Source organism: Lonchura striata, chromosome 2 (assembly GCF_046129695.1).
Source record: "Lonchura striata isolate bLonStr1 chromosome 2, bLonStr1.mat, whole genome shotgun sequence".
Classification (NCBI taxonomy): domain Eukaryota; kingdom Metazoa; phylum Chordata; class Aves; order Passeriformes; family Estrildidae; genus Lonchura; species Lonchura striata.
The window spans coordinates 28,040,285-28,053,856 of NC_134604.1; the positions used below are offsets into that span (position 1 = coordinate 28,040,285).

General features: G+C 39.4%; 1 protein-coding gene across 1 annotated transcript in view; it reads right to left on the reverse strand.

Annotated features, from left to right (window-relative positions):
• Positions 1-13,572, reverse strand: part of POLQ (DNA polymerase theta) — a 46,867-nt gene that overhangs the window by 4,711 nt on the left and 28,584 nt on the right. Inside the window, exons 16-25 of the mRNA XM_021549058.2 lie at positions 12,704-12,944; positions 11,433-11,626; positions 9,550-9,687; positions 8,117-8,291; positions 7,530-7,665; positions 4,979-5,097; positions 4,209-4,393; positions 3,757-3,868; positions 2,049-2,173; positions 439-592 (exon numbers count right to left, since the gene is read on the reverse strand). Of these exons, the coding sequence (XP_021404733.2) occupies positions 439-592; positions 2,049-2,173; positions 3,757-3,868; positions 4,209-4,393; positions 4,979-5,097; positions 7,530-7,665; positions 8,117-8,291; positions 9,550-9,687; positions 11,433-11,626; positions 12,704-12,944 (1,579 nt within the window). The remainder of the gene's footprint in view (positions 1-438; positions 593-2,048; positions 2,174-3,756; positions 3,869-4,208; positions 4,394-4,978; positions 5,098-7,529; positions 7,666-8,116; positions 8,292-9,549; positions 9,688-11,432; positions 11,627-12,703; positions 12,945-13,572) is intronic.

Here is a 13,572-nt window from a genome sequence, read left to right on the forward strand (position 1 = left end):
CCAACAAATTCCACACTTAATTTTAACAAAAAAAAATGTCTTTTTGGAACCAGGAGTCACCTCACTCAATTTTTTTCACTGCCTCTGAAGCCAGAGTGTCTGCTCAGCTCCTTCTTCCTACTTCTGAACAACTCTGTGGTGGCATCACAGACCTCATCACACATGAGCTCTCCCTGCCAACCTTTGCAAGATCTGCTCTGAGGGAGATGGATTCTCTGTTCTGGTCACGTTTCCTTTAGTTTGTTGAGCAGACATTTTTCCTCCTTCCTGATGACTTTTTTGACCCTTAAATATAGACTTACCACTGTCAGGAAATAAAACTTCTCTCACCTCTAGGCCCAAAAGCACTATTTTTTTTTTTTCATGCCTTTTTTTTTTCCATTAACATTAGTAACACTGAAAATCTTGCTCCAGGATGCAAAGAAGAGGCAACCATACCAGTTTTATCTCTCTGGAAGGAGCTCTCCAGATGTCCATGGGACTTGAACACAGAGGAGAAAGCTTCCAGGCGTCTCTGAATGTTCACTGTGGCTGTTTTGACAATATCTGCAGCAGATCCCTGAACAGTTGTGTTCACAGCCTGGCGCTCTGCCTGAAGAGAGATAGTTGTTCTCAAAACTCACCCCCAAAAAAATCAAATCCAACATGTCACATGTACTTATTTAAAAATAATAAATACATGGCCAAATATACACAGAGTAAAAATTCCATATAAAGAGTTTCTTCTATCTGCCTGAGGAAAAAAAAAACATTATAGACTAGCTTCAGACGCAAAATTTCTACAGGCACCTGACAAAATTCCACAAATTTAAAATTCATTAATATCAAGAGTAATAATCTGCAAGAGTCACAATCCACAAGAAGAAGAGTCTATGCCCATGGTAACAGTTTTCAAGGGGAGAGGAAAAATCTCAGTTAATCCAAGCATCACAAGACATTTCTGCCTAAGGGATGGACATAAGGGATGGATAACCAAAAGCAAAAAACTGGACTTCATGGACTAACAATCTGGTCTGCCACACTAAATCCTGACTGCCAGAGCATTACACACCAGACCACCATTTTTTTTTCAACACAAGCAACTTCTCCACTAATCCCCTGCTCAGGCAAGAAAGCTGTATTCAGAGTTTCTTCTTTCTTTGTTTAGAGCTGAAACATGTGCAAAGAACTATGAGAATGCTGAAATTAAAGTGAAGATTATTCATTAACTGGTCTTTAATATGATTTTAAAGACTAAATCAAATTTGGCCAGAAGATGCATCTAGAAAACTTTCTGCTGAAGTATTTTTCAGATCAAATTGTCCATTATTTTCAAAAGTGTTTGAAAGCCTCCTTGTTTCCCTGTCAACTCTTTGGGGTACAAACTCCCTCACTTCCTTCTTCTTCTACTCTCATCTTTAATTCCACACAACTTGATCCAGCTTCCTACTGAGAAGTACAATGCTTCCTCCCCACAGAAACACTTCTCTAGGAAGTCAGTTTACTCTTATGGAAGTTGAGTCTATGGGAGAAGTGTCCAAAATTACCTGGAAAAAAAATTATGCAAAGGTGTACACTAAGTAAATATTTATCTAAGCAATTTTCCTTTCAGGAAAAATAAGAAAAGGAACAAATACCCAAAAATATAGGTCTGAAATCCCTTTTCCTGTTCAAGTGCTGACAGCATGTAACATACAAAGACTGCTGAGTGGGAGCAACTCAGCCTGAAGAGTTAAAGTGTACTCCTGGGTGGAGGCTTTTTAAAATCATGTCCATCGATTTCAATAAATTACTCACTCCAGCTCCAACGTGGGAGCTCTGAAGTGAGGTTAGCACAGTGATGACAGCTGCACACCCAGTCACAGAAGCCTTATGTCAAACAGGCCATGACAAAAGCTCTGTTACTCAGAGATTGACTGAGGGAACAATGAACTAAGCAAGAAGTGGAAGGTCATGACTAAGGTGGCTCACAAACCTTGTGAAACTGCAGACATGGCTACACAGAGAAATCTGGCATTTTAAAAATAAAACTAAAAAAGAATTGTAAAAAGGCACAGCACTCAACATACATGAGCTTTACTGTAGGGATTTGGATCTTTGATAGCTGGCAGGTAGCGCCGTCTCCCCAGGATGGTCTGCACAAACCCATCCCTCCTGCAGCTCCGCACTGTCTCCCTCAAGAATTTCTGAACCCCTGTGAAAGGAGAGAGAAAGTTTTCTGTAATATAGCTGATGTTCTGTACTGACTTCTCAGTGAGGTCACTGAAAGCAGTCTGGGACAGCCAAACAGCACAGAGGAAATCCTTTCAATTTCCCAGACCCCATCAGTGGACAAAGGCACACGATCACTCATTCAGCTCTGCTGCAAAACCTATTAAGACTTTTGAGGTGGAAAAGAGTGCACAGTGTCAGGATATCTGGCTGTGCACAAGGAGGTGGGAAGTCCATCCTGCACAGTGCCCAGGCACAGAGGGTCATATGTGTATTACTGATAATGGAGAGGTCAGAACCTGGACCAGCACTGGAAAGACAAGTAGTAGGGAGGGAGTAAATTGAAAGCAGGAGCCACAGTCCTTGATGCCTCAAGCTGCCTGACTTCAGGCTGTGTCCCTTCAGATTCTAGGATGAAATAAAATCACCCACCTGCACTTTGCAAGGGAAGGAGCAAATCCACCAAGAGTGTTAAAAAGAAACTTAGGTCAAAGAAAGGTGAGACAGGGAAGAGTGAGCTTGCACTGCAAGTTCAGGTAACAACTGTACTAAAGTGGGAAAAGTTAACTCAGACAGTTTCTTTCCATGTTTACAAAATATAAAATGTAAAAAGACCTATTCAAAATCAAGACTGACAGTATAAGCCAATTCACTAGGTATATCATTTAGCAGTCAGCCCTACTGACTGACTGGCAACACCTAGCAAGAGAAAACCCACGAGAAGTGCAGTTACAGCATAAGGTACACTGCAGTTTGTAGGCACACACATGTACCGAGAGAGAGGAGGCAGGAAGTTTTCCTAATGGTCACAAAGGAGAGACTATTTAGAAATGAATGGAGACTAAACAGAATCTTAACAGAAAACCATTTTTCTGCATCTGTCTCCTAAAGAAACAAACCCTAAATCTTTAGAACATAATTTTCCAGCTCATTTTCAAGTCCTATGACTAAAGCTAGCTGCCTCTTGTCCCATTTGCCCTCCATTCTTTTTCTGATTGCAGCTCTATTCTCTCTACATCTTTCCTAAAAATTAACATGCTTATTAGAAACACAGCCAATATCTTTTTACAAAACAAGGGAGAGCTACTCTGAGCAGCTGGATAAAAATTAAATGGTAATATGTAAAACAGTTTAAAACTCCATGAAAGCAGAAGACAAAAGCAGAAGAAAGAAATGGTTATATTTTAAAATTATAAGAAGCACAGTCTAAAGTTGTCACAGGATATCATTTGAAGCTGTGTTTTTATAAGGAAAAGCATGTTTCTCATTCAGAAACTGAAGAGCTTTAAAATTTCTCTTCAGGCCTTAACTTATTAATTAAAACAACAAAAAATTAATATAGTAAATAAAGAACAAAGTTGTAAAGGTGAATAAAACCAGAGTAGATTACAACATTAAAGAGTACCAAACTGCTGTATTCATGCACTGGACATTTTCAAAATGAAAAGCATTTTCAAGAGATACAAGTAGTAGGTTGAGACAAATTTAGGATTTGAAGAGACATGGAGAGAAGGGATTAAAAACAACAACCACCACCACCCAGCTCCCAAACAGCCATATCCAAACCTGTGTATCTCAATTTGAAGGATTCTATATAATTGGCAGCTTCATTTTCATCAATCCCCATCTGCTCGCCTAAAGATTTTGCTCCTATTCCATAGATGATTCCATAGCAGATCTGCCAGAGGAAAGGGTGAAGAATTGCAACCTTTTGGTCAGCCACGCAGAGAAAGCAGAGCCAAAACAAAATGTGATCCACTGAGAGACAAGTGTATGGAAACTAGGGCAAGTATTCAAGAAGGGAGACCCCTCTGAGTCCAAGCCATTCATGCTGCTTTTCTCCACCCTCATCCCCCCCAAAAAAACTCCGACAGCTCCAGTTGCAACGTACTGAGAGTGGGAGGACGGACAAAGCAACTACTGAACAATCACAGCCAAACTCAAACAGAAAAACGTACCACAGTGAACACTGAATCTTCCTGCCCAGAAAGCTGCTGTGATCTTTGTCCTTAAATTACCTGCTTAGCTTGTTGCCTGGTCCTTTCTCCAACAGCTTCGGGATCGATCATTTTCCATTCTGCTGCGATGCTCTTGAAGACATCGGTACCGCCATTCAAGGCTTGAATGAGGCGACAGTCACAAGACAAATGAGCAAGGATCCTCAGTTCCAGCTGAGAGTAATCAGCAGCCAAGATTAAGCCACCTGAAATCAAGAAGTTATCAGAAAGCATTATTTCAAAAATTACTCCAATATTCCATCCAACTTCCCAGAAAGGACTGAACCCGTCCTTTATATTTTGCTCTGTGAGTTTTTCACAGCAATTTCTATCAAGACAAATTCTTGCCTGTTTCCCCAACGCTCAGACTTGCATGCTTTACATCTAGTCACATTTAGAATCCATCAAAACCATGTAAACAAGAATCTGTCCGTGTGTATAAGACAGAGCAGGCAACGTGAGAACTGACATTTGGATAGAAACAACACCAGGTAGAGTGCAATTTGTGTATTAAGAGCTGCCTTAGGTACCTCTTTAAAAAAACAGGTATTCTTAAAGAGGAAATGAAAGTGTGAGCATGTGAATGATATCATTTGAATACTTCGCCCCACTGAAACTCTCTCTTTTACAGTCATGTGAATAATTTTGAAGGCATGCTAACTACTGCACTAGTTTTCCAAGAAGAATGCTTAGACACATATATACTGTTATCAGTCCTTAAACCTCCATCATATCTGGGATTTTTTGCTAACCATATACTTAACAGTTCCAGAGCAGGACCTGGGCGTTACCTGGGAAAGGAACAAAAGCATGCCTCATGCTAACAGAAAATGGTATTCCTCTTTCTTTGGATATGTTTGCAGCTTGAACCATTAGCCCATTAAGCAAAATACTGGAACTCTTTCTGCATCTGTGGAGAAAAAAAATTACTGCTCTTCACCAGTTTCTAAAATACTAAGAGAGGCATAATCATTTTTACCACAATGAATCAGTGAAAACAAGTGAGACACTGGCCTCTACTCCATTTTTCTGGACAATCCATACCCAGATTTGACTGTGGAGGAACTGGACAGAGATCACATAAATACCTGAAAAGGATTTATTGATTCCAAAAAGATTTAGGGATAAATATTCCTAGTACATTCAGGATTAAGTTCAGAAATTGGATAATTCTGCTCTAAAACTGGTAAGATGAATGGCCCCAGATCTGTAATGAGCTTATTCCAGAAAGACAGTGGAGCCACAGAAATCCTAAAAATTCAACACTTCACCTCGAGTGCCAAGTCTCTCCACATCATTCTACTTGCAGAATGCATACACCAGCCCAGAGGCAGAAAAATGCCCCCAACATCACCCTCATTACTGCACATGCACACACATTCACTAGTAAGCCTGTAAAAACAGAGCAGAAGTCACAGAAGAGCTGCTTGTAACACACTGCACGTTTCCTCCCTAAAGACTGAGGGGAAAAGTGCCCCGAAGCTGCTCAATTTTCTTTTCTGAGAGGCCAAAACTTTACAGTGTCACCCATGTGCTCTGTGTCCTCTCAGGGCTGCTTAGGTCTCCTGTCTCACCAAGCCATTTGTAGCTGCAGATGGAATTGTATCCATGAGCACACCCACTGAACAGTGCACTGCTCTGACACCATTCACATTCTCCTATCAGCACCAGTCTGCCAGACAGTCCAATGGGCTCTTCACTGGAAGGCAAAAAGCCTTTTAAAGTCCTTGATGTCTGGATCAGGGATCTGAGCAAATTCTTTATCAAAATGAAAAGGTATCTCTAAGATCAAGACTAGTTTCAGCAGAGCACAGAAGAAAACCATCAAGCTCTCCCTTATGCACTTCCTTTTCTTCTTAAATATTGGCTTTTCAGGCATGGTAGGGATCAATGGGATGAATGAACAAAAATCACAGAAATAAATTTTCAAAAGAAATAAAGGTGAGGGACAATTGCATGTCTGGCTACTGCAGAAAATCACACTGTTCAGTGTAGGTTCTCAATTTAGTTAAATGAATAAGGGCTTTATATCATGACCTAATTTAGCTACACTCCTGTGGTCAGAAGCTTCTTTACAACAGGAGGAAAGAGTAGCAATAGTAGTTAGTAAGATAATAGACAGTTTGGACCAAAGTCTGGAAGGCCGATCAGACTTGCCTGGATGCCAATTTCTTTTGTGCCAGCAGTCATTTCTGTGCCTTTAGGATTGCCCATCTTCTTAACACAGGGCTGCTTAACTAAGGGATGTAGGAAAATGTAGGAAAAGTCAGCCTGAGAAACAAACCTCTCAGAGTCTGGCAGGCACTGCAGTCTCTACAGGGAAGACTCTCAAGAAACCAGCACACTCCCCAGCCATCCTGAAAAGCTGCTGCAAGCCTGAGCACTGCCACAGCTTTATCTCAGAATGGCATTCCTGCCTCCATGGCTATGCCTGGTTCTTCTGAGATGGAGATGAACAACATCCTTCTATTCCTGAGTTCTCTTCTCACTACTTTCCCAAGGCACAAGGATGTTGAACACATGACAGTAGCAGGAGCCAGACAGAAGAAGCAAAAGCCTTCTCAAATTTCTCACATCTTGCTGTGGGGAAAAAGGCTTAGAAAAGTTACTCAGGTGACACAACTTGGACAAGAACCTGAATGGAAAGAGAAACTGAAAGGGCAGAAAAGCACCACCAAGTAGGAAGCCTTAAAGCTCACAAGGTAGATGCTAAAAGATTGATCTTGGTGTTTCACTAGACTTCCACACAACTGTTAAGGTATTGGCATGTAATGCTGCCAAAGTAGAATTGTAGAATCATAGAAAACAGGGTATTTGGTTAAGAGAAACCAAATTTAGAAATCTTCTTCTGCTACCTAGTAGTTACTGCATGTCACTATCACAAATGAAATTATTAACAAAGAATGAAAAATATGTTCACCCCTGTTCCATTACAAAGGGAGCTGCACAGCATAAAACAAATTACTTTGCTTCTGCTTCTTCCACAATATTCTATCCTCTTTCAGAGTAGTTCTTAGCAAGTCAAACCAGATCCTAACTTCAGTTTGGTTATTTTCACACTCAGGCTTTCCATCAAACAGCTGGGAATGTAACACTAATCTCACTGAAGAGTTTCATAAAGAACATCAAAAAGAAAGCAAATAGCTACATGAAACCACATGCTGTTAGTATTATTGTGTCTTTCATGTATCACTGATTTTTAGCTATTTGTTCCCCAGTAAGAGAAACACTGAATAACAAATCACACTGACATGTCAGCAGTCACAGGTGAAGTCAGAAAAGAGAAATTTGACAACCCGACCACATTAAGATTAGACAGAAGCTTTGTCAAGATCCTCCTACCTGCCCCCCAGTGCAGCATGAGAATTAACATTTCCATGGGCTTGGGAGGGGGGGCTTTCTTCAACCACTGTTGGCATTTCAATCTCAAAATCTCTTGGCACATTCTGGATATTTGGCTCTGTGAAGCTTACTCGACCTGAAAGGAAGATAGGGCAGAACTAAGGAAGGGTCCAAAAAGAGTGTCTCTAACTTAATACAGCTGCACACACTGCATCTCCAAAATACAGTGGGCAGGAGAGTGAGAGGACATAACCACAGAAATTTTTTTTAAAAAGGAAAAGTCATTTTTGTTTAATGGGCTTGTGATGGTTCCCCATTTCTGTACTACTAATAACCTGTTCTGGAGTCAGAGATTTACATTGTAATATGTGCAAGAAATGAATAATATTGCTAAGTGAACACAAAAGCTATTTTAAACACATCTGGTTTTTTTTAATGCAGATATATGTCAAATAGGTGTACCAGTATCTTTGGTTGAAGCAGAGCACAGGCTTGATTTCCTATCTTTTCCTTTTAGAAAAGCTGCACATGCATACAAAAAGACAAAAAAACAGTAAGAAATGAGGCATTAGCACACATTTGTTCACCTGTAGCTGTGTGAGTCTGTGAAATTGGATATATCCTTTCCATTCCCAGTGCAGAACTCAATCGCTTCTCCCTCTGTAGTGGAAACACCACTTTAGTAATGGCATTGTTGATCCTCCTCCATTCCAATATCAGCCCAGGCAATGGGTGAAGTGTCTTCAATTTCTCCAAAACATCCTTGTGGGAAGAAAAGGGCACAACTAATCAACAGCCTTTAAGACTTTATTTGTAAAGTTTTTGCAGTTCTGCAGGAAAAAGTGACTCCTTCACCCACAGTGAGCTTCCAGTGTCACTGCCTTAAAATTAAATTGATATCCTCTCCACTTATACCACCTACACCTGGGTAATCAAAGCACCACCTGACATAGCCGCAGTTTTCTTACCCATGAGAAGACAATCACTTCTCTTTGGACTTCTACACCCTCGTCATCACTCTTAATCTGCACCAACCAATAAAGCACCTGAAGTGATGAAATAAAGCATCACTTGCCATAGGTCCCTACCTTGTCTCCTTTTGTCCAGCATTAATGCTTCTCCTCCATCTTCTTGCATATTTTCCTCCCTGCTCTCTCCTATCTGTACACTAGGAACATCAAGTGAAGCCCTTGACCACGCTCCTTGAAAGACAAAGCTGATCACTAACAATCAAATCCTTTCAGTTTAATCAGAAACATAAAAGGACTAACAAGAATTTCAAAAGACAATAGCATTCCTCAAAATAACATTTTTTTGTGTGTGTTGCAGGCAGCTGCAGCCTCCTCCTCTGCCACCATCACTGCACCCAATGGCTTCACTGCCACTTGAGTTCCAGAAATCAATACTTGTCTTCCAAGTACAGACTACACTGAACAAGGGGAAACTAAGAAAACAACATAGATTAATGAGTCCTGAAAATAGGAACATATATATCTGCTAATTTTACTTGTCTGGCAAGAGCACCCATTAGCCTGCAGCAGTTGTTATTAATGCAGGCACACAATATTTATCAACTGGCAAGAATGTCAATAGCCTTCACATTATACAAACTTCTGATATACTAAATTTGATAAGCCATCAGATTAGCCATTCTGAAGACAAATTCTCTGAAGCAAAAAATACAGATTTGATAGTAGCAGGAAGAGAAAATATTGTATTTAGTTGACATGGTATTTAAGTATCTTTCAAGCTGATGTGGAAAAATTCTTCTGCTATTGGCTTTACAAAATTATTGTGCTATTTTGATCTTACATGTGATTTGGGAAATCAGATTCTGCCTGATTTACTCTTATTGAAGCCTGCTATTTACAGGCATGTCCTCACTGCACTCAAGCTTTAGGAGAGTAGCACTAACTCTGCTAACAGAGAAGGTAGAACCCAGTTTGAATTTTCAGTGGTAGCTGGAGGAGCAAAAGGCAATTAAAATTTACTTTCAGACTAGAAACAGATTTTCCTGTACCTTGGTTGTACTGAACTGCTTGCTTAACCTGACTCTGTTTCCTTTAGCAGCTGCTCTTCTGGTGTAACCCAGGGTTTTCTTGTTCCCTTGGACTTTCACGTCTCCATTTTGTGGCAACTTTAGCTCCAGGAACAACACCTGAAAGAGGTCAGCATTTCAAATCAGTTTCTGCATGCTGCTCCCAGGAGAAAACAAAAGCAACTGAGCACTCAAACAGCTTGTTCCAGCCAAAGGATAGTACAAATGCTTCAGGTAATTAAAAAGCTGATTAAAGATCCCAGCTATTAAAGTCATTCCTCCTCATTTTAATTAACTACGAAATGCAATTTAAAATCTCATTTTCTGAACACTCTAAGTTTAAGTTCAGAGGTATGTTTTTAGAAAAGGTAATTAACTCCATCCAATAAGTGAGGTTATTGCTGACAGTCAGCTGTAATAAAATGCAATGTTCAGATGACTGAAAGTGGGAAGATCATTGGTGAAAAAAAAAGAAGTGTTAGCAGGGAGCAGGCTTCAGAACCATATGAATGGCACAGAAGGAGGTGGTCACAAATACCTTTTAGAGAATAGCTAGAATATTTGTTTTTCTAACAAATTGCCAAAAAACAGAAAATTAAGCATATGCTCATTTGGTGACAGACAGAATACAGCTTTTAATTTTTCACTTTATGTTTCCATGTAGGATGATACACTACTTAGCAGCTATTGTCTTTGATTTCACAGCTGGCAGGAGGGAACAGAAAGCTTTTCTCCTGCACATTTATGTCAGTAAAACAGAAGTTTTACTGACACAAAACTAGAAGGGTAAAGGGGTAAAGTTCTGTTATACCTATTGTGCAAGGTACTTTGCATGACTGGTAATAAATTTCCACATGAGGTACAAGCTTCTGTAGTTCAGAAAACAGCATTTCAGACAAAATTTCACTTCTCATTTTCCATGAAGCAGAGTGAAACTGAAGTCAAGCATTATTTCAGGAGTTCTAACTTAGACAACTGTTACTGAGCAAGACTTCTACATTTGCAATGATGAAGGAATATTTCTATAGAATTACTTTTACTGATAAGCTGCTTGCACATTTTGACTACTTTCATATTAAGTACAGCCCCTCAGTGAGAAAATAGTATATGGAGGAAAAAAAAAAAAGAGAAGGGAAAGAAAACCATGCACAGCAATTTTAATATATTTCAATTATTCCATACAATGTGCATTAAAAAATGTAAGTGAAATTCTTCAGGAATGAAAGCATTGCTGTTTTACATAGAAATCGGTTTCTTAGACTTTAAAAAAATATCAGTTCTTAAAAGGTTCTTAAAAGCAGACAGCAGTTGATTCAAAACTTTTAAAGCAGTTTTTTCTCCTTGTTCATGCCTGTACAGGGGCAAGGGTAATAATGCAACTTTTTCAGTACAACTCTTCTTAGACTCAAGACTACGTGAGCTTGTGGGTCTCATGTGTTGGACACTGGCATTGCAAAAAAGTTTCTCCAGTCCCATACCACTCATTCAAAATACTCCAAACAATATCTAATTGGCAGATCATCTCATGCACCCTGAGAGGCATGGTCTTTTACAAACCACATGTTATTTTCACTTGGTTTTTATTTCCAACATACATATTCCCACTTCTACCTTCTTTATCTCTGCTAAAGTTGGCAGAAACCAGAATGATCAGTAAGAAGCAGGAGAGACACAGCCTCTTGCAGGCAGCAAGCTCACAATGAGTGTGAGGATCAATGCACTCTCAGCAGAGTTGGGTTTGCATTTTGGATTTTCTTCACACCGTGAAGAACTTTTCTTCTTCCCATGATTTTTTTTTTTTTTTTTAGCCAAAGGCTCTTTATGATAACTTTTGGGGAAGTTCTCCCACCCCAACCCTCATGTACCTCTGCAATGTCATCAGGGCTGGTCAAGGAGAAGCTGTGTCCTGCCAGTTGATATGCCTTGGTCTCAATCTGGCTCAGTTTAGCCTGCATGACCTGTTTCTGGGTTTCATAGGCTGTTGTGCTGAAACCAATGCCATTCAGCTCCAGCAGAGCCAAGCAATAGTGGGTGGGCATCTCCACTTTAGAAAATACATCTGTAGTAAGTACAAACCAAAGAAAATCTTTTATAAAACAGATCAACTGCAGATAAATACATTCATTAAAAAAAAAAAAAAAAAAAAAGGAGAATCCTCAGTTTTGAAATGTTCAGACACACTGAAATCTTTTACTGTAGATTTCATTTAAATACTTTTGTTTCTGGAATAAGAAATATTTCATAACAGGATGTTCTGGAACACTTCTTATCACAAAGGTATTTAAGAAAGCAGCTTCTGTCATTTTTTTTTCTAAAAAATACATCTTTCTGTATATCAACATATATATAAACTGCAGACATGCTTAATGTAAGGCTTTCTAACTTGATACACATTAATTCCACCACCCACATCTTTTTTAAATGTTCTAAGGTTCAACTGCAACAATCATAAATAATGTCGTAAACTTGCAATAAAATGCTTCAGTGAGATTGAACTACAGTCCTTGGCTCTGGGTATAATTTAGGGGAAATTATCATAATGACCACCAATAGTATATTTTGGGGTTTTTTTTGATGGCTTGTTTTAAAACAGCACAAGCATTCAGCAATTATTAGTGCAAACATACAGGTTCATTCACTATGGAATCACAGAGTTTCATGGATACAGTGCATACATGACAAATCATGCTATATGAGCAGGCCAAAGAGCAATACATCTCCTTCAGAAAACATTTGAGGATTTTAGGAATTAATTCTGACAAGAAAATCCAAAAACTTTTGAAAATGCTCATTAGAAATCATAAATAGACCCACAAGTCCCTCAGAATGGCCAGGGCACTCACCTGGGAGGTACAAATCTGATTGATTTAGAGACTTAGAATTGACTCTGCTACAGCCTTAACCACTGGAACTGGTGGAGATTTGGGATGTAAGAATTAGATTTTAATTTTTTTTCCAGAATATATATGCTTCCAAGGGTGTTTCCCTCTTTCCTTTTAACAAATAAACATTTTGACAGAATATATTTAGACAAGAACTTCCAAACTGCCTCCCTTCTGCACGGATCATTCAGCATGTGACAGCTCAGCTGTATTTACCCTCCATCTTTGCCCTCAAGTGGAGGGTGCCTCTTTACCTGTCAGATTTTCCTTCTGTAATTCCTTCTGGAGTTGGTCCATGACATTGAAGACAAGCACAGACTCTATGGCTGCTCTGTACCGCCCAGACTGGTCTCTGCTGGCACTCAGCCCCAGGCTCTGCACCCCTTGGCCTGTGCCCACTCCTTCCAGGAGGGGCAGCTCACTGGGGAGAAAGTTGGTCACCATGCTGTGAAGAGTATGTTCCTTGGAGCCAGAATCCAGCAGCCAACATGCAACCTTAAAAAGGGAGACCTCTGTGAGACTATTTTTACCTTTTAGTCATAATTAAATGCAAATATTTAGCCAGGGGTTAATTCAAGGTTATAGTAGATATTATTTTTCTTCATTTGGCAGGTAAACTGAAATAATTTGTTACATCATTTCAGTAAAAACCTTCAGGAAGGCCTAAGTCACTGAAGAGCTTAATTCTTGAGTGAGAATAGAGTTACTTCTTTCTAAAAGAAAAGTTATTTCTGTATGTTTGAAAACTTCATCCTCTGTAAAACATATCTTGAAGTGTCTTTTCACTTACTAAAACTTAACTCAAAGGGAATAAATACAAAAATCAGGATCAAATCTGAAAAATGACATTGTAGAGATCAGAACTTGCTATTGATCTAGAATATTAGCCAAGCTGAGCTCTCCTATCTTTTGCAGAACAGGACTAATGCCAAGAATTCTACATGGGATACATTTTACTTCTGGTAGACCTTAAACCCCCTGCCTTCAAAGCAAATTCATTTATATGTATATTTCAATTTCTTGTGTCAAAACAGGATGAAGCACAGATTTCTACATTGCCCCTGCCATGCAAGCAGAAGTAAAAACTCATCTATGGGGTTGGGGAGGGTGTATTCATTGTGTC